The 22,270-nt window shown below is 34.6% G+C and overlaps 1 protein-coding gene across 7 annotated transcripts in view; it reads left to right on the top strand.

The window, feature by feature from the left end:
• Positions 1–22,270, top strand: part of LOC145675807 (uncharacterized) — a 103,317-nt gene that overhangs the window by 23,159 nt on the left and 57,888 nt on the right. For 5 of the 7 annotated variants that reach the window (XM_081746513.1, XM_081746511.1, XM_081746510.1 and 2 more), the window contains exon 3: positions 4,979–7,627. The exons of 1 other annotated variant lie outside the window; for it this stretch is intronic. In XM_081746513.1, the coding sequence (XP_081602639.1) occupies positions 4,979–5,696 (718 nt within the window). In that variant the 3' untranslated portion in view covers positions 5,697–7,627. One more of the 7 variants, XM_081746515.1, reaches the window with a different exon arrangement.

Here is a 22,270-nt window from a genome sequence, read left to right as displayed (position 1 = left end):
TGCTTCCATTCTAACAATTGAATGCCTTGATCATTCTAACAAGCTGTGGATCATCACTTAGTATTAATGTTCGTTAATTTCAGCCAATGCATTAAACTGTGTGCTTTTTCGGTTTGAATTCAGATACACAAAACCACCTTGAAAAAAAGAAATATACCGTTAGCGCTACAAACGAATATTTCTAGCTTGTACAACAATCGAGGAAGTGTGCAGGCAAAAAGCCGTCAGTGACTTTGTTAAAAGCCGGTCATCTAATTTCTTTCTAGCATTCAACAACACATGGAAAGAACGTTTGCTATTCAAATATTTTGCTTTCAATTTTTATGAAACAGATATAATACTCAACTACTCTTTTCTGAAATTTGGGTTATAAAGGTTTCCAAAAGTGAACAGAACACTGGTAAGAACGGAAGAATAAATTTAAGCATTTACTTTAGCTGCGTCGTCTAAACACGGAATTGTTAACCTGAATTTGGATCTCTTATCAGTATAATTAAGATTTTTGAGACCACTCGCTAAAGGTTGCGTTTATCAATAACTGGTAACAATGCTTCATCAATTCTTCTCTTTGCTAACATTTTCTCTCCTACACTTAATGAATTCATTGTGTTAACTTCCTGCTGATCAGGTTCCCTAGCAAACTAGTTTCAAGAATCAATAATAGCTTGCTAGATTTCCTTTTAGCTGCGAAAGAAATCAGCGCCTACCTTACTATAACGTTTTATGCTCTATGAGCAACTACTTTGGAATAAAGAAACAGTTTCATGTAAGTCGAGAACATTTCGATTCATATAAGAAACGGATGTGCAAGCCATATTAAATTTGAGCATCAGGAGTGCCATAGCATAAGAATACCCTAGCAGATTAGCTGAAAACATCGTACCAATTCAACATTATAGTGGGATAACTTCCTCCTAGTTGCTGTTAAGGAGGCCTCAGTGCAAAATTAATCCATATTTAATTTTTGACTGTGGAATGCTATTGCGTTACTAGGTGGTCCAAGTGTATTTATGTAATTTCAGAATCTGTAATTATTGAGTATTTACAGCAATAATTTATATTGTTTATATAATTTTCTAATAGATTTTACTTTATCGGCTGTTCAGTAAATATTTTACAAGTTAAAAACTGTTTTTTTAGTAATTTAACTTGAACTCTGAATATATTATTTACAAAACACGAAGCCTCTGTAGACGCAATAATTGTATTCTTTATTATTTATATATGCGTTGCGGGGTCTAGCTCATAGTAATTTTTTTTTTTGGGGGGGGGAGAGTTTGGCCTTCTTTACAGTTCGAAGCAATGAATGGCCCTCAGGTACAGTTCGAAGCATTGAAACTGTTACGAGAGTTTCAGTCTAAATTACTAACAAACTCTCGCGCCGTGTTTTTATGCATTCAGAAACACGTTTCGTTCGACTAGTTTCTCCTGGTGACTCTGATATTCATACCAACGCGTCTTTCTTTGTTTATGCCAGTCTGCGTAATATACTCTTTTCATTGAGACGGGAAATACAGGAACCATTGTTACAATCTTTATAGTTCTAAACGCGTCTCTGTCATTCGTTTGTTGTGAAATAGATTTTCAGTCTGAAAAATAAATGTCACGAAATGTTACGAGATCTTTATATACGCCTTTATACATATTTTTTTCCTTCTTCATAGACTGCTTATCACATGAAGCTAGGAGATGCTCCTTGTGAGATCTTTGGAAATTCTCAACCATGTTAGTAGGTTTTGTGTTTCCCAAAGTTTGTAATGTAAATGCAGAGCTCACTAACTACTGACAGAAATGAGAGTTATTCATTGTTTTCCCAGTAATTGCAAGCAAATATCCCAGGGACGTCATTTTGGGGAAGGCATGAAGGTGTAATTGCCGCCTGCCTTGAGTTTCATAAACGCATATTGTTTGATGAAATGTATAGTGACGCACCAATAAAGAAGTAAAGCTCTTATGTCGGCGTAGAATCTCTGACACCCCTCCGCCCCGCGTGCAATACCTCAAATGACGCTGCTTTTAAGAATAAACCTATATTGTCAACAGCGCATTGTCAGAGCACTTGCATTTGGTTTCAAGAGTCGAAGAATTGATTCCATGACATGCGAGTTAATAGGTGACGACACCAATAAAAGAGAGATAGATTCAAGTATGGAGACAGAGTTATTATTTATATATCCAAGTTTAGGATCGGGGCAAAATGATCGACAGCATCCGTAATATAACGAAGATTGTAAATTTGTGAACAGATGATCAAATGTTTCTGAACACTGAGGATCACATCAATGAGTTTTGGAATGAGGATGAAGTACTCTTTTTAGAGGATCAAATGTTTGCGACTTTCGTGAGCTCTTCTCAATTAAGAATTGAAAAATCATCAGCTTCCAAGACAATTTTTAAAGGACAAACAGCTATCGAGCAACGAGTTTACCTATTCAGCCACAGAGGATTCTACGGAGTCATACATACACTTTCACTTTAGTTACGTAGGGAAGCAAACATCATAGAATATTCCAAAACTCACTCAGTGGGTGAGCCGTTTCCATTGAACGTAGACCTCTTGTATCAACATAATAGACATTAATTATTTACTTTTTATGTCCTATATATTTGAAGAAGCCTATAACATCTAGGCTTCGCTTCAAATGCATGAGACATAAAATTTAAGTAGTAAATGCCTAACATACAGGAAAATAGAAATAAAAAATATATGTGTAATTACAACTAAGGAATAGATTAACAAAAATAAAGCTGAAGGATAAGTTTTCTAAAAATCATACTTGAATGAATTAACATAATATAAAAATCATGTTCTGTTTATGCACCGTTAAAGAAACAAAAAAAAAAAAAAAAAAAGAAAAAAGCGCTCATCTGGAGTGCCACTATTTATCTCTTCTAATTCGAAAACTATGAATTCGACAAAAATATCTTTCGTATTCTCTTCCTCTTTTACATTTCACACCTTCCCCCTTGGAGTGCCTTTAGTGTGCTAACCTCACATAGTATATTTTTCAGATGCTAATTTATACCTATACTAAATTCGTTTCATATTCCTCTACGACTCCATGTTGCATGATATGGTCCATTGTACCATTTTCTCTGAGTCGACCAATTCTAAACATACATAAATATATTGAAGTAGCAATGGACTATTGTGTTATTGCCGTAGTGCCGTCGTTGTTCAAAAATTCAAGATGATATGACGTAGGGAAGCGAGTTTAATTAAGCATGTAAGATTTAATATCAGAATTGGAAAATCACACTTAAAGAAAAGCACGTAATAGCAAGTCTCATATTTGAAAGTAATTTCGGCTTAAACTAGCTTCGACTACGTTTAGTCATAAAATTCAACTTCTGGAATACAGAATATGAGTTTAACTAAGAGAAATAAAATTCAAGTAGTCGGAATTCAAACCTAGGAAAATCCATGTAGGAGTCCCTTACAGTAAGCATTCGTCTAGCACATAATGACATAAGCGCGTTATTTTTCAAAGTTATAGGTTCACATATAAGTCACACTTTTATGCGCATTTCCGTTGCACTTTTTTAACGAAACGAAACATTTTTGTGTACAAAAGTCTAACATGTTTACAGTGATTTGTTTCATTTTCCACTAGAGCTTCGGAAAAGTTAGCACCAATTTATAAGACGGTTCTATGAAGAAAATCTCCATTGAAGCAATAGTAAGAAATTTTTTCTGCCTTGAGACGTGTTTCTGAACAAGAAGAAGTTCATTGTGCACATTGTAAGTAAGCTACAAGAGATCTACGCTCAGTGTAAAGGGTGTAGCAACCGAGCGAACATTTCGAATATTCCATTATATTATTTCTTCAGCGTAGCTAAACGGGAAGTTTATCAATGACTGCTTAGATTTGTCCGTGGCTGAATAGATAGTTATGGCTTGATAGCTAATGGGGTCGTGATTCGAAATTCGTCTCAAAACCTGAAGATATTTAGTTCTCGATTTCGCAAATCTTCCTCTTCCTTCGCAATTATCTATGGTGTAAAGAGCGTTCTCTTCCTTAATTCGACAACTGCTTTGTGTGGTCATTGAAGTTCCGACACTTTCCTTTTCCGTTTCACAAACTCAAAATATTCGTCATATTACGATTGCTGTCTGATCATTTTTACCCAATTCTAAACTTGCGTACGTAATTCATTCCTCTCTGTCTCTATATTTGAATCTCTCTCCGTGTGTCTCTCAATTTCGTACGCTACCAATTCGCATGGCTTGGGATCAAACATTGGACTGTTGAAACCAAATGTGAGTTCTCCAGAATGACGGAAAGTAATGTTTTTTTTCCCCTCGAAGAGTCATGTTTTTTTTTTCTCGGTTTACGGTCTCAATAAAAGAAAATTAATCTCAGTTGATTAGCAAAGAAAACGTTTCTTTGATTTTTAGAAAGTGCTATACAAAACACCGTATCATGAAATTATTCGTAGAAAGTATTCTTTGTTTAATGTATATGATATGTTGGATAACCTGCTCAACGACTATACTAAAATGAAACATTTGTAATATGAAATTGAAATAATTTACTTTTTTCATTGAAGGTTGTTGACGCAAATCCTCAATATTTGATATGATGTATACTTATTTTAAATAAATTCTTTATTAAATTTTATGTATTATTGCAGTTGGTCTCTTGAGAAGAGAGAAAAGCCGTCTATGTATTATGGAATACAAATCTAATAAACTTACTTCTTAGGAAAATATTTCCATCCTCTCACAGAGAATGTTTCCTTCAGGTTCTAGTGACAGCAAGCTAAAGACTGCATTTCCATAGTAGAATATATATTCCAGGAACGAGTTTGGAATATGGGCCTTCGATCTCATGAGTTTTTAATTCCTAATCGCTATAATTCCCTCTAATGGATATTGTTTTCCTTATTGAGAAAGATTCATCTCCCTATCGCATCTTATTTTGTAGTTAGAGGTATTCTTCCAAAATGTAAAATAATTGTATTTAATATTTTATAGGTCGCAAATCACTTGTTCATATAATTCTAATACGACACTGAATGAAAATTTCAACGGCCCAACATCTAGTGCAGTACATACGGATGTAAAACATACCCATAAAACTTACAGACACCATACTTGTCCTGAGTGCGGAAAAATGTTTAGGTTTAAGCGTCATTTAAATACTCACAAACTTACTCATACAAGTTTGGGGTCATATCAGTGCATTCAGTGTGGAACGGTGTTTACTATGAAATATCATTTAAATCGTCACATGCTTTGTCATACTGATAAAAGCACACATTCCTGCATTCAATGTGGAAAAGCGTTTAATAACAAAAGTGAATTAAGTCGGCACGTCCCTACTCATACGAGAATAAAAAGATATTCTTGCAATGAGTGTGGAATAGCTTATAGCCGTCAATGTGACTTGAGTAATCACATGCTTGCTCACACAGGTGACAAGCCAGTCAAAAGGTTATTTTCTTGCATGCAGTGTGGTAAAACGTTTGCTGAGAAACGTTATTTAGATAGACACAAGCTTACACATACAGGTGAAAAACCATATCAATGCGTTGAATGTGGAAAAGGTTTTTCTCAGAGCGGTAATTTAAAGACACACATGCTTGTCCATACGGGTGAAAAACCACATCATTGCATTGAGTGTGGAAGATCGTTTACTAATAAAAGGTCATTAACTTTGCATATGATTGATCATACAAGTGAAAAATCTTAACTTGATTCGTCTGGCAAAACTTCTACTGAGGAATGTAGCTTAACAATATGCATACTCATGTAGGTTGAAGCTCATCCTTTTATTTAGTATTGCAAATCATTAACAGAAGTTAGAGGCACGATGACACATGATTACTGATACAAATAGCGAGTTATGTTCTTGCGTTTAGGATATTTCAGTCATAAAAAAAGATTTTCAAAGTAGATGTTTACTCATGCTGGACTTTTCACATTTTTCGATTCTTTTAGAAACAGTATGCTCTGGAACTAAACTCCAAAAGGCAGTTTGGAGCTTGTGCCTTTGACTTAGTTAGTGGATGTATTACCGTTTACTTCTTTGTTTTTTTCTAAATAATGTATTCCTAGCGAGAAAAATTTATACTGCTAATGATAATGGTAAAGCTTTTTTCAGATAAGTAAAGATGAAACTCATATACATATTAGTCACGCATAGAAAATCTCATCTCTGCATTCAGTGTGATAAAATGTTTATTTTCGAAGTTACCTGAAATCTCACATGTTTTCTTATACTCAGAAATATTCATAGAAATAGATATTTCATATAGTGCAGCAATTATCTAAGAAATTAACTGCTTGATAAACCACGTAACCCATACAGACGACGCATTATAAATCTTTTTTTATCTTGGTATAAGGTATGTTCAAAATTTAGGTCGTAACTAAATATTCACTCCCACAAGCCGTGAAGACAATGTTTGCATCGAATGTGTCAAGCATTTACTGCAATTAGGCTCAAAAGCTACGTGATTGCTCTTACATATGAAAATCCATGTGCGTGCTTTCACCAATAAGAAAGTGTCGGAAAAGACAATCTGTACATTCTATATAATATGCGAGTGTTAAAATTACGGAGCACAAAGTTACCATGGAGACTGGAAATACGAATGCGGTACCTAGCTAGTGGGAGCCAACCCATATACACCAGTGAAACAAATTTGTCGCCACTTGCCTGTAATTTTTCAGTTTAGTGATAGATATTTGCACAAAGTAGATCTTTCATCAAAGTTCTATGATTTTACTGGTGGATTTAGACCAGATTTCTTGTTTTGCTATAATATATAGGAAAGAATTACTTAGAATTAAATACATTTACCGGCATGGAGAGGTTAGAAATATGACGCTTAAAGCGAATAATTGATCACGCACAGGACCTATTAACACATTCTGAACTTCTCCCTTCCCTGAAAGAAAATATAATCTTTCATTATTAAATTGCAAGGACTCAATACTCGTCATAATTGATTTTGCATTTAATCGCGACTTTAGAAAATTCAACTGTTGCATTCACGTTTATTTTTAGACCCCGCTTGCGTCGCCATTGTTTCGCCATCAGTTACATTTGATTCCTCAGACGGGGTTTTCTTTGGTAACTTTTAACCTGGTATTGCTATTTATCTCCGTTTTTGTGATATTGCAAACTGGCGCCTCGGAAGGTGATATTTCAAATGCACAGTATAAACGAAGCCGCGTTCACTGAATGTTATTATGAAATCTTTTCTTGTTTTTACCTGTAGATTGAACTCCCGAATTTTTTGTCATTGATGCACGTCGACTCTAATATACGTAGTTATTATACCTAAGTGACGCAAATAAATCAAAATCTGTGAAATTAAGAAGTTTATAAGCAAATAAAGAAAGGAAAGCTAAAAATACAAAACCAATAGCACGAATAGAAAACCATTTGTTTATTACACATTAAGAGGAAGCAGTAAAAAAAAAAGTAAGCTGAACGAGTTTCATACTGTAAAAGAGAATAGACTATAAAAGTTATAAAGTTGAACATGATCAAGAGAAGAAATTTCTGTAGTAATTGTAATTTTATAATTTGTTGCAACATAAATAAATTTCAGGATATCATTCACAATTCTTTGGAAATTAACTTGTAATATTCAATAAATCTCATAACCAAAATTGGAGAATGATGTATATTATTTAGTAAAAGTGTGGTAACCATCAAATTAAAATTTGTAGCCTAATTTAGACAATCATGAAAGTTAACAAGAGAACGAATGCTTGATACAATGACTTCTCTTGTGATTAAGAACTGTTTAATCTCGTAATAAGAAGAGATGCTTATCAATACAACTATGATAATTATTGGGAAATGTGACAAATTCGGAATGTCTTTCATTTTTTGAATTGAGATCTCAGTACAAAGAATGGAATTAAAATTTGCGAGAAATCGACGTTTCCCAGAGGTAGGTGATATCACTTATTTAACGAGTACAAAAAGTTATTAATTTTAAGCCCTATTTCGTATTACACAACCATATCTGCTTATACCTGTTGACGTTTCGTGCTAAGAAGTCAATTATTATTAGCATCCAAATGAATGTCTTTGTTTCGAATTTGTTGATGAATTTATTACTTCTGATGATGTTCCTGACTAATGTGAGACTGAAATCGTGAAACATCAGTGAATGGGCTTCAGTTTTCTAAGACGAAGTGGCACATCGGTAGGAGAAGAATCTTATGTGACAGACTAAGTGCAGTAATTAATTCCCATATGACATAATTGTACTGATGATAGAACCATCCTGTTTGTGGGTACCCTTTTCAAATGTATACTTGGCGACTATGCGACGAATGATAGTTCGCTCCATTTAACACCGAAGTTATAATATTTCATATACGATATTTGTACAAAATATATATTATTGAAATAATAGTAAATAATTCAGTGATCATTTTCTTACAAAGATCCGAACCTTTAAATTTTACAATGCTGAAGATATATATGCGGTTTTGTGTTCTTTTTATAAGAGGACAAAATAATTTAAGCAAGCGGGTAATCCGCAATTAACTTATATAGTGTCGTTGATCTTAGTAGTACGTGCGTTCTCCCAGTTACTTACTTAGTGTAGACGAGAATAGGCATGTTTGATGGAACATATGTGTTTATATATATTCACTAGAAGAGGAAATTCAAAGCTTTGTTGCTAGTGTTAGACTGGTATTAGATCTTGAAATGCTGTTGGTATTTTCGGAACCTGCATTTGACGCTGGGGCAAGAAGTCCTTACTCTAAAAAACGTTTATCAGTAGTGCATAATTACAGCAGTTTCGTATTGAATCGGTTTCAAGCATTTGATTATTCTTTATTTGTATTTAAGAGGGGCTCTCTGGTTCGACCCAGCTCGCACAAATCGTTCTACAACAAACCAGAAAAATTTTGGATTCTGTATAGGCAAACACTGTGTATGCTTGCTTCGTTAGTGTTTCCTCCCAGTTTCTCACTCCACTACTTCATTCCTTAGTTTAACAAGTCTTAAATGCGGTATGTTAAACTCATTTCGTTTCATTGTCTTCCTCGGAGGATAACTCTGGCGTGTTGTGACCCTACCTCAATCCTATCTTACGACAAAAGAAAAATGTTTTTTATCTAATATGTAAATTTTGCTCAACAAAATCGTGTTGTCGGGTTACTCCCGTTTGCTTCTAGTTTTGAACTCCACCAATTTACCCATTAACATTCGTTTATTGTGCAAACACTTTAGTCATCAGATATGTCTAGAATACACCTTGTTAAAATTAACTTAGCTTTTGCAGGAAGTACAACAATATCAAAAAGGCATAATTCTCAGACGTTAAAGCCATTTTATTTCAATTTCCGCTGCTGAGCTCATGTATATAGCAGAATATTGTTAAAATATTATGAAAGAATTAAATAAATATAGGTGCAACACTGTAAATTTTTTTTAGTAGAAAACAGTTGTCATTCATTCATTAGTAAGAAGCGGGTCTACTCTTGAAAACACGGCATGCGTCCTTTCGAAGGTAGTTCTTAAAATTGTTCTTAGAGAATAGAGAAACAGTCCCGGTGTTGAACTATATATAAAATCTTTACTAACCAACTATTATATGCTCTAATAATATATGGCCGCGTCCAAAAGTGCATAGTGCAACTTCGAGGATGCGCACTCGAATTATACAAATGGATTGTACACTAAATAGAGTACACTTCATCAAATTAGCATTTGATCTACACTTGCTTACACCGATTAATTGTGATATAGTATGGAAGAGTGTTAACAAAACAAGAGAGATTCTCACGTAATAGATAAAATAAACATGCTTTTATTTTTTTATGAAAGACTCTCCAGTTACATTAAATATATCGAACAAAATTAAATAATAAATTAAAATTAAATACCGATAAAACTGCAGTAATAAACTTTCATCACTCAAAATACAAATGTAAATAATCCAATCATATCTATTAAAAAAAAATAGGTAACGTTATAGAAACGAAATTTCTAGCACTCTGGGTAAGTGACACTAACGTGGCATAGACACGTATCTGTACTTCAAAAGAAACTTTGCAAAGTGCACTATGCCTTAAAAAGTGTGAAAACATTATTCAACATATCAGCATTAAAAATAATTTATCATAGCCAGTTTGAGAGTGTACTTATGTATGGAATAGTACACTGGAGAAACGCAGCAAAAAGTAAGACAATTTTTAAGATTCAAAAAAGGGTACTGAAAACAATGAAAGGTAGAAAATCAAGATTATCATGCAAAAGAATATTACGTGAGCTTGAAATTCTCCTACTGCCTTGCCTTTATATATTACGAACGGCAATCTTTCTAAGAAAATACCAAAAACGAAAGCGATCTTGCAATTCCCATTCATAATACAGCACTTTACCAGAAAGGTCCAAAATCTACAGGAAAACAAATTTATAACAGCTTACCCATCAACATAAGAAACTCACAATCTGTTTACCTTTTTAAACAAAGACTAACAAAGTACCTACAAGAGCACTGCTTTTATACTGTCACGGAATTTTATGAACATGCTCAAGCAAGAAACTTGTAGTTGTATGAATCAATAGGAAGGTATTTATTTTATTATTAGATGAGTAATCATACTTATTTATATATTATTATAATCAAATATTTTGAATGCGTGTTTCCTATATACTAAATGAAGATAGCATAATGTAAAGAAAAAACTACAGATTCTCGCACTATCAATAAAAACAGGTACATGAATAGATAAGGTGTAGTATTTTCATGTATATATATGTATCATGTTGTAAGACTAATGTGATGTATAAGGAACTATATTAGTAGTTTATTATATAGACAATAATAGGATTTGACATGTTCTATACCGCATATACAAATGTACAATACTGTGGTCTCCTGACAGCAAAATAAATAAATCAATTGACAATATGGTGTAACCATAGAATAAACTAAGAGTTTCTCTCACGTATGCCAAAAGCTTCAGCTTTGCCGTACAGGCGAATATTTGTCATTTTGTGTCTTTCACGCGCAGGTTAACAAGAGCTGAGCGTAAAGGCAATACCTATATATACACTGTGTATGTTGTCTTATGTGCACAAAGGGGCCGCGGTGGCTCAGTGGTAGAGCGTTCACCTCTGGTGCTTGGGGTCCCGGGTTCGATCCCAGCTCCCGCCAAGTGAACTTTGTGGTGGACAAACACCGTGTGCGTGGGTTTTCTCGGGGTTCTCCCGTTTCCTCCCACTTTCTTCATTCCACCATTTCATTCATTACTCATCATCACCGTCTCCTTTAGCCTAACCGGCATAACCGTGGGACGTAAAACTCAAAGATTTCATTTTTCTTATGTGCACAAAAATCTGGTAACAGCATAAAAACCACTAAACTATTGGCGATGTTCTATTATACTACGCATGCTTCCGCGAGGAAATATTTATTAATCGCACAAAAGAATAGTAGCACTAGTGGTTAGGACGCTGACGACACTCTTGGGAAGTAACTTCGGAATTTTATTGCAAGTGAAAGTAGCCAACTTGCAAGAGCGTTATGACACCGAAGGTATTGAGGGGAGCGCTATCTACAATAATGTGGCACAAAACTACTTTGAAAAATAGTTCATGTGGGGCATAATTGCTTCTTGCAAGGTAGATATACAACAATGACAAATTCTGAGTCTGAAAAGAGTAACATAAAATTATATAGTTAATACCTACCACACAGTTAAAAATAAGATCGATTATTAAAAAAATGAGGACGAAAAGATCTTCTGGGCCCGACGATATTCCTTATTTGCTTAAATTTTGTGTCTCAAATATTATACCGTTGACTGATATATGCAATTCCTCCCTTGCAACGGGAACATTTCCAGAAGATCTTAAACTTGCAAAAATAAGACCTATACACAAAAAAGATCAACTACTGACTCAGGAAATTATCGTCCTTTCTCTGTTCTATCTGTTTTCACCAAAATTTTAGAAAATGTTATGTATAACAGATTGGCGCCCTTTCTGGAAAAGAATACGTTCACGAAGAGCAAATTCTAGTTTAGGAAGTGCAAATCAATTAACAACGCTGTAGTTGCTTTTCTAAGCGATATGTATAAAGCGAGAGAGAGCAGAAATAAAATATACGGAATTTTTCTGGATCTCACAAAAGCCTTTGACCTTGTTAATCACAAACTTTTATTAAATAAATTACATAGTTACGGTATTAGAGGTCACGCTAATTTATGGTTCCAATTATATTTGACTAACCGCATGCAATTTGTGGAAATAGGTCGAACCAAGTCAGAGGTAAGGCTAATTAGGCACGGAGTTCCACAAGGATCAATATTAGATCCCATACTTTTCCTTATATACATTAACGATTTTCCCAATCATATAGTTCCAAACAAAAGCGTACATTTTGCGGATGATACAAACATTTTAGTTGAAATTCGAAATAACATTTGCTCCGAGGAATTCATATTTAAGAACACGACAGATAAAATTATAGAATGGATTAAAGCAAACCAACTTAACTTAAATACAGCGAAAACAAACTATAATGAATTTCAATGAAGGAAAAGTAAACTCTCTAAATATATATCAAATACGTATAGACGGGGAACTCATGAAGGTATCTGACACTTGTAAATTTTTAGGGTTAAAATTAGACTCTAAGTTAACATGGGATGAGCACGTGAATTATTTGTTGAGGAATCACGAGAATCTATCTTATACGTAATGTTAGTAACATTCTAATTACGGAAACATTGAAACAATTTATTTCGGATTGATCCAGTCAATTCTATCGTATGGAATCATTTTCTGCGGTAATACCTGTCATGCGAAGAAAGTATTTACAATTCAGAAGAATATATTACGAATGATGTTATCAGTTCCGTTTCATACACCAAGTAGACCACTGTTCCAGAAACTTAATATATTACCATTGCCATGTATATACATTCTCGAAACATCATCATTCATACATATGAATAAAAGAAACTTACAACTCAATTCGGACCTACACCAATACAACACAAGAACAACCAATCATATTCATATACAAAATTTTCGTCTAACAAGAACTCAAAATTCGTTACATCGCATAGGAATAAAACTTTATAATAAATTGCCAGATCGTGTGAAACGAAGCCCAAACTTCCAGTTTAAAAGACACCTCAAGTTACTGTTACTTAAATATCTTTTCTATAGTTTAGACGAATATCTTCAGTGTGATCTTTCTTTGTAATAGAAATAATAAGATTTATTTGAATTTTGAAATATATAAAACAAGATACAATTTATATTTTCTCTAAAATACACTTTAAGTTTTATTGTTACGTATATATTTTGTATTATTATTATATGTATTGCATTATTATATATTATTTTTCTAATAATAGTATTATTAATTGTAGCGTATCTCTAACTATTATTATTATTAATTGTAACTGAAACTATCTCTTGACGAAACCATGAACGCTAAGTTCTTACGGCGGAAAATGATATAAATAAATAATTGTCGTAGTTCTACTGTATTGCTTCAGTTACAGGTACATTGATTGGACTATTTCCAGCATATAGCGCTAATATTGAAGTTCCTTAGATGTTCTTCTTTCTGCAGATTCTTTGTGAATCTATATATTTTACCCGTCTATCTTCGAAATAGTTTCTCCATATTCTTAATTTATACCAAAAGTTAACACAGACAAAAACAACAAGGAAAGAAATGGCGGAGTTGAACAATACTAGGACCAAAATTTACAGGAAAAATCTACAATGTCGCTATGAAATACGAATTTATAAGGATCACATGTACTCAAGGTGAATAACACTAATTAAATTAATATGGAAAAATTTAAAAAATGTAAGAGATCTTATAAGCCCCCTTAAGGAGTTTTGTATCCTCGTCGCCAAAAGTGCCTTTACATCGCCGTGTCGGGTATGTGACAGCGCAGTGCTCCAAGGAAGGGATGGTTGTATAAGAATTTGTGATTAATTTTAAAGAGTTTTTATTTTGACTAGGGAATTAACATAGGTGAAAGGATTAAAGACACATATTTGAAGCATCAGTGCACTGTTATTGAAGCATCATTGCACGAAAAGTTTCCTATTCTCAGTTTTTCTATTTGTTGTTTTATATGTTAAGTTAAACACCACAATATATATCATTGATATCGCAGATCGTATTACTTTTTAAAATCGTGTTTGTAACCTACTGTCAAAACATTCATCTCCAGACATGATATAGAGAGAAGAGAAAGAGATACGACATCTGTAATATATATGTGATTCACTAAGTAACTGTAGAAATTAGTTAAAGGACACATAAGAGAACGAAAAGGAGGTCTAGAAGTCTGAACTTTTTAGAAACGTCCTAGATAGGTGAAAATATAGTTAAAGATTGCAAAAAGTACCATGTAATTTACCTTTCTTTTCTTATATTCTAGTATACTTTTTCTTTCACATCCAAACATCTCTATTCAGAATTACGAGATAAAGGTGAAGAGAGAAACATTTCCATTTCAAGAATTATATCAGGAAAAAAATCTTTTGACTTAGACAAGTTTCGAACTCGCAACCCTTGTATCCATGGGTCAGCGCTCCACCGATTGAGCTAACAACTTCTGTTGGAAAAGCCTGATTTCTACAACTACCGGTTGCTGAATGGTGTGTATTAACGAAGTTGGCCGAGATAATTGCTTCATATAGCTATTGCAATACTACTACTACTACTACTACTACTACTACTACTAATGATAATAATAATAATAAAGAAGAAGAAGAAGAACATAATTTAAAAAAGTCGTATATGTTAAAAGTTTGACGTGCAGAGTATGTCCTAATATGAGATTTTTATTAATTATATATAATACATGTAAGCGTGGTTTATTCGTGCGTGCTACTCAAACTGCGCAACTCACTACCGTAGTCCCATAAGGGTTGTACGCGTATGGTACAGTAGCCTTGCGTCCTCCAAACGTGAAGGTTTCGGTTTGAACCTATGCGTGTTCTAAGAGGAAGGAGGTGATTCAAAGAAAGAAAAGTGATTTAGAAATTATGCAAACGTAGAATATCTCACGAGGTGAGGTGATATATAGTTCAGCGTGTCTTTCAGCTACTACTCTATACAAGACATGCATCTTCGACTTAACGTGGAACCCGAACCACACAACTCCTGACGGGAATCGAAACCCGAATCACCTCTAGTTTTATCATGGGAGACACAGGAACATGTAAAAATAATCGAAAATGAACGATATTAATCTTAAATCCATAGCTTTCGAGGTCCTAAAAATTCCTCATTGAAAGATATGAGTGTCTATTCAATAGTTTTCGGGGTCGCTGAAGTGAATAATAATACTCCCGATACCATAAAACCCAAGACTTTATTCTTCGTTAGCAGCAAGTTTATTCAGTTGCTCCTGCTAGAAATGGATTCGTACTATTTCATTCCGATTCAAATACGTATTTTACTGGGAAAACTAATCTCAAATATATCTTTGAAATATAAACCCATTCTTTCCGTGCAACGCCGGGTATTTCAATTAGTAAATAAATAATTTAAGAAACAATGAGTATATTTAATGGAAATAGACATATGCATTTTTGAATGTTGTATATGAATTGCTAATTCATACTTTCTCTAGAAGAATATGGTGCATCCAGGATATATTCTGAAGTAATAGGGAGAAATATTGGAGGTATATTTTATTTATCTACTGTCGAAGTTAGTGTGGAAAAATTTCACAAAATTTATTTCAGAACTATCGAGACGAGACTGAGACCGCTATTTGTCGATTGAAAGGAGACTAATACTGTAAGTAGTCTCGTATTGTCTCGTTTTGATACCAGTCCTACTTCGGGGCTTGTTCTTTAGTAACTGGTTGCGTAGTGCACCTACATAAGACGTCGTATATTTAAATGTTTGAGAACTTACCCCACCTCCAGTTGACGGATCGTTTTATCAAAAACTACCAGACCGTTTATGTAATTTTGCGTTTAAGTACAGGTCCTATCCTTATGTCAATTATTTTCTTGCAACAGAGAATGAAAAATGTAACCGTTATAATATTGATCGCGCATAATCCTGTATAATAAAAAGCACTTTATAGAATGCCGGACTCCGTGGCGTAAATACAGTAGTTACTGCCTTGGTAAGTTCGTCACTGAATGCATTGCACGAGTACGTCCCACGGTTATGTCGGCTAGGCTAAAGGAGACGGTGATGTTGAGAAATGAATGAAATGGTGGAATGAAGAAAGTAGGAGGAAACGGAAGAACCCCGAGGAAATCAATGCATACGGTGTTTGTCCACCACAAAGTTCACTTGGCGGGAGCAGAATTTGAACCCGGGACCCCATGCACCAGAGGTGAACGCTCTACCACTGAAACACTACGGCCCCTCTCTAGTATCTTCAAATGTTTGTTTAGTCCAGCAGAAGGTCTATCAACTTCATCGTTCAAACGATTTCATAAACAGTGGTCATCAATAAATCAGGATGATTTACAAAGACAACTGACGACCTATTTGAGAGTCCAGTGGTGCACAGATGTTATGCACGAAATCCATTGATGCATAAACATATCTAATGTTAAAATATTTACCAAGTGCTCCTTAACCCAAGAAGCCTAAAGATGATTATAAGGAACTTTTGCGTTTATTTCTCATATTTCTTGGTGGATGCAACGACAATCAGTCATTTCGAGCTCGAGACCCACAATATCACGCTAGATGGATGGAGAAAGGCATTTAAGCATTGAATTTTTTAAAGTCTCAATTTAGGATGACTGTGCGATAAAGCAAAATTATCACATGTTTAGCGCTGTTTGTCAGCCTTGTTTATGTGAAAAAGTGGAATGAAGCTCCCCTTGTCAAGCAAACCCCTCTCAATGATTAACTTTATGTCAGTTCTGAAAACTTACCCAGAGGACTGCATTTCTAGTAGTGCATGTGCAGCATTTTCAAGATATCTCTAGTTTTTGTCTGAACTTTTATCAGGATTAGCATTTCTTTGATGAGAGAGTATCAGAAGAAACAAAGGAAAAGATGGTCTAAAGCCTGCAGCGGCCAGCATTACCAAACATTCCATTACGACTTAAGTTGACAAAGAAACCCGAATAACTTAATTTGGAGGATCTAGTAATGGCGAGAACACTCAATATTTGATGTCCTAATGGAAAAAGGCAAAGAGAAGTCTCAATCGTTTCTCAAACAAACACTTAACGCTGGCGAGATAATGCTTTTTTTTCAAGAATTTTGTGAATTATCAAAATAAATGGCTGTGGTGAATAATGTAGCTGAAAGAGGTATCAGTCTCATCAAAAGTATAATGAAGCCTTGACAAAAGACTAGGAACAGAAACAGTTTATTCTTCGATTGATCGAAAACCATCTTAAAAATATTTCCACTCTACTGAAGAAACCGTTTTTTAAATTGAGGATACAAATAGTGACATTTTTCTAAAAGTTTTGGCAACAAATCAGGGGTAAAACTGAGGGGGAATGGGGGACGCCTTTAGCCTCACTTCAAAAAATATACGTGGCATCTCCTACTTCCTAAAATATTACAATGGGCAAAAATAGGCACGCGGGACAGCGTGACCGAATGCGTCCCCATGCCTTTTCAGATCCACTTTTAATCCTATAATATCTAAAAAGCAAAAATGAAGCGACCTGTAAATGTGACTTAATTGTACTGAAATTTCGTTGGTTATTTGTATACATCATAAGGAATAAAATAAATCTTGTGGACAATCGGCTACTGTTCGTTTTATATTTTGGCTCACCCTAATGTGACATATTAAAGGAGAGTGCTTAAGATTGAAATTATTGTATAACAAAAGCCTCAGCTATGAAAATATTCTAATAAATTATCTTCTATCTTTCTGATAAAGAAAATAAAGTTGATACCAGATATAAATAACGAAAAAACATATGAATTTAAATGTAAAATTTGAGTCCAAAATACCCACTTATAAACAACTACTGAATTTTAGAAAATAAACACAGACCGCCTTATGCAGAGTCGTTTTGAGGTATGATTAACGTCATACTAAAAGCCTGACTACTACAGGAACCTTATGTTAGTCGAACTCTTTAGTATGACACTAATCAAGCATCAAAATGACTCTGCATACGGCCCATGTAAATTGAAGTTATGTGATTAACTTGGAGCTTCAAAAACCAACACCCAAAAACCGCCGTGTAAAGTCTAACTGATGCAATTTTTTTAATTGCATAACTACTTTCGGCTAGGCGAGGAGTCCGCCCCCAGACGCTTGCATTTGCTTTCTCCGACCTCTCACTTCTCATATCCCTAAGATCTCTGATCTTAAGTGGTTTCGAGATATTGCTATCTTATTGTAACAATTTCAACCCCCAGCTTTGTCTTCCTGCTGTTTTTCTTCTAACTGTAATATCAAAAAACGCTGAAATACGTCTTTAATCAAGATGTTTCTACTCTTAAGGGATTTCGGAATATGGCCATTCATTTTACCAATTACAATTTAAACCTTTTTTCTAAGGAAAAGTGAAAAAACACAGAAACATGTCTTTAATTGTTTTACATGCAAAAACTAAACACCAATTTTCATTCCCGGCGTTAGCTAATGTATTTCGAATTCCACGTTAATCAGTAGGTTCACGTTTCATATAGCTTTGCTGCTGAATGAGACGTTAAACTCAAAATCAACTCAACCGATTTTCATGTCAATAACCTTAACGATTTTCGAGTTATGACCATCCAATTATAACAATTCTAACATTACCCTATTTTCTTCCTTTTTAGGGCAAATATCATAAAAACGCTTACATACATATCCAATTATTTTAAATGGGATGTCCATATACCAAATTTCATGTCGTTAACAATCAGAGATTCCAAGGTATGGGCATTTTAAAATAATAATTGCCACACCTTTTTCTCCCTTTTCCCTTTAAATTTCCAAATATTCTTCTTTTAGTGGGACCTTACCTTACAAATCATATGCCCTTTCTAAACTTAAAGTTTCTAGCTTAAGCTGTTTGGCCTACGCGTTGATCAATCAGCCAGCCAGAACTTGTTATTTTATATAAAAAGATACATAATAAGCAAATTAATGACAAAAGTATTATTACAAAAGCAGTATAGCAAAGAACTCATATACTGTGTTAAGATATGTAGATATTCATTCATTTGGTAAAATTCATAAAACTAAGGGCACAAGCTTAGCGTACGCGCGTTTAGCGTGGGAGACCCAGGTTCGATTCCCGGTGGGAGCTCATGTGATTCGGATTCCACGTTAATCAGTAGGTCTACGTCTCATATAGCCTCGCTGCTGAACGGCACGTTAAACTCAAAATCAGCTCAGCTCTGCTAAGAGCATAAGCAGCGTGAACCTACGGGTTTCTGGGTCCAACGACAGATGACAAAAATTCACCCCTATTGCTTAACAATTGCTGTAAATCTCCCTGCTTTGGAAATGAACGGAACTTGACATTCTCTTCAACTTTTGTATTTCGTGTGTTCATTTTAAAGCCGTACACAGCGCATGAGAGCATTGCTAAAGTTTTACGCTCTACCACTGATCCGGAACTTAAGTTAAAATTTCGCTCAGAAATGATTTTTTTAAAAATCCATTTGTACCGCCCGTCTTTTCTTAGTATTCGCTCCACTCGCTGGACGAATGGACAAGAAAAGGCTACTTGCTTGCATGGGGGCCCGAAGAATGTTTTTAGGGTGGTCATCTCCCTCGTTACTATATTACGTTTGGTATTTTTATTTGTATTAAGAAAATCTTAAGAAATTATACATATACATTACTTGTCGTAAGACAGGTGGGGCCCGGCCCTTTCGTCACCTTTTAGGCGCCCATGCTTGCTTCAACTTTGATAATGTGTATTTCATTTACGGTGATCTTTCTCAACCATGAACTGTTGAGAAAGGAATGAAGAGTCTGTTATATTTGTATTTTGTGCATATGGTGGGATTGTGGAAAGAATACCACTGTCATTAGTCTTACGGTCATAGTACTTAATACAACATCTATTGGAAAGCTAAATTTACCTTTATTTTATCTCATAATCGTAAAATATCCCTTTTCCCTCTTTAAAAGATCTATCCGGTGCCGTGGAAATTTTCCTCAAACTAGCATCTCTTGTGAGTGTGGCATTGGAATCAATTGACGTACGAGTCCATTTCATTTGTAAAGGGGTGTTTTACAGCCAACCACTCGAAGATTCGACTTTAGTGTCCTTTTGATGTATTTTATCTGTATCTCAGTCTGTACAATATTTATTTGAACTATACGAGGAAAATTTTTCATCATAACATTTTTAAATAAATATTTACATTTAAAACAAAATTCATTTTTCTAATTTGGCGCCCTGTTCACCTGGCGCCTCCTGCGAACGCGTAGTTCGCAGGATTCAAGATCCGGCCCTGCAGTAACAATGGAATTCTGTATTACCGCCCGACTATCGTTGTTGTGAAAACATTCATCATGATATGACGTAGGAAAATGAGTTACATTAAGGTCTAAGATCTAATATCAAAGTTGAAACATTGCAAGTAAAACAAAAACATGTAATAGCAAAAAGTTTTGAAAATAATTTAAGTTTAAACTAGCTGCGATTACATTTAATTCAAAATTGAACTTCTGGAGCGCAACATATGAGCGTAGCTAAAAGGAAAAAGCAATAAGAACAGTCGGGATTTGAACCTAAGTCATACAAGTAGGAGTCCCTTATACTAACCATTCATCTACTATATTTTGTTTACTAAAAATATTTTCCATGCAGCAAAATGCCATTTCACACTGAAACATTAACAACATAAGAACAAAGTTTTCAAGAAAATTTGCCAAAGCTTATGTATTAAAAGTATCACGGTATTCGCCCTTTGGTACTGCACAATCACTAGTCAGGATGCCTCGTATCGAAATTTGAACCTGGAGACTCCCAATTACAAAGCGTCAACGCTAACCAGTAACCTACGTTCGCTCAGTAAATGTCATGAAATTACTTTTCTGTTATTATTTTTGGAAAACATTTATTATTATTTTCATGAAGCAAAGAGTGCATCTTCTACTTGGGTTGAGAACTATATCTACTATACTTCTAAGAGTCAAGTAATAGTTGATGTTCATTATTTCCGTCGATATTCTACGTCTACTAAGTTATTTCAATTTTTTATAAGTTTTTCCTTCCGGTTATGACAATGATTAGAAATGAAGGCTCCTCTTTTTATACAATTCTTGATAATTGTAACATTTTAGTATAAATTCTGAATTTTTGAAAATATTTAAATTAATTTGAATGAAGAGGATAATACTAAGAAACATGATTAGAAAAAAAAGAAACATTGTTGTTTAACGAATTGATAGAATCAAGCTTTTTCAAAACATAGGAAATACTGTATGGTATGGGATGATCATGGAAAAAGTAAAAATTGCCATCGAGGACACACTAACCAAACACTATACGCACATAAGTCAAGGTTGGTTAACTTGAAAATGAAATGAAATGAAATCTTTGAGTTATACGTCCCGCGGTTATGCCGGTTAGGCTAAAGGAGACAGTGATGATGAGTAATGAATGAAATGGTGGAATGAAGAAAGTGGGAGGAAACAGGAGTACCACGAGAAAACCCACGCACACGGTGTTTGTCCACCACAAAGTTCACTTGGCGGGGGCTGGGATCGAACCTGCGACCCTAAGCATCAGAGGTGAACGCTCTACCACTGATTCGTTAACTTGGTAGACGTATATGAGGAAATCACTAACAGAAAATAGCTGATAGCTTTACGCCTTACCATCTCAGCAACCTCGAAACTATGAACTCTACATTAACATCGGTTGTCGTTATCGATAATTTTATATGTTACTTCCTTCCAAGGTGTGCAAGGTGTCTTGTCCCTTATCCCAATGCATGAAAAGCAAATATTTTCGCAAACACAGCCAGGGGCAGGGACAGAGTAACACAGAACGCACACAACTCACTGTATAGCTTTAGGGCAAATACCTAAGGGCACAAGCAATAGGCAACTCTTACCAAGAGCAATGTTGCCAAACATAAGACAAGGAAAGCCCACGCTCAGCCTGTTCGATACAAAATCAATGAATCTTCGAACAAGATAACATTGTCGCGCTCTCAGAGTCAGGTTTTAATTGCATTTGTGTTGAAGTACGTTTTCTTTGGTTTTTAAACATCTGATGACTCTTACACACTGTTGTGTATGATATTTTCTATGTGGAATATTATTGTATATTTTGTACTGTACCCATTGTGTAAATAGAACTCTTCTGTATTTCTTACATTGACTTTGAAAACTTTA

Source organism: Thermobia domestica, chromosome 18 (genome assembly GCF_964235325.1).
Source record: "Thermobia domestica chromosome 18, izTheDome1.hap1.1, whole genome shotgun sequence".
Lineage (NCBI taxonomy): Eukaryota > Metazoa > Arthropoda > Insecta > Zygentoma > Lepismatidae > Thermobia > Thermobia domestica.
The sequence above is the reverse complement of the archived record's forward strand: the minus strand, read 5'-3'. Positions and strand labels throughout refer to the sequence as shown.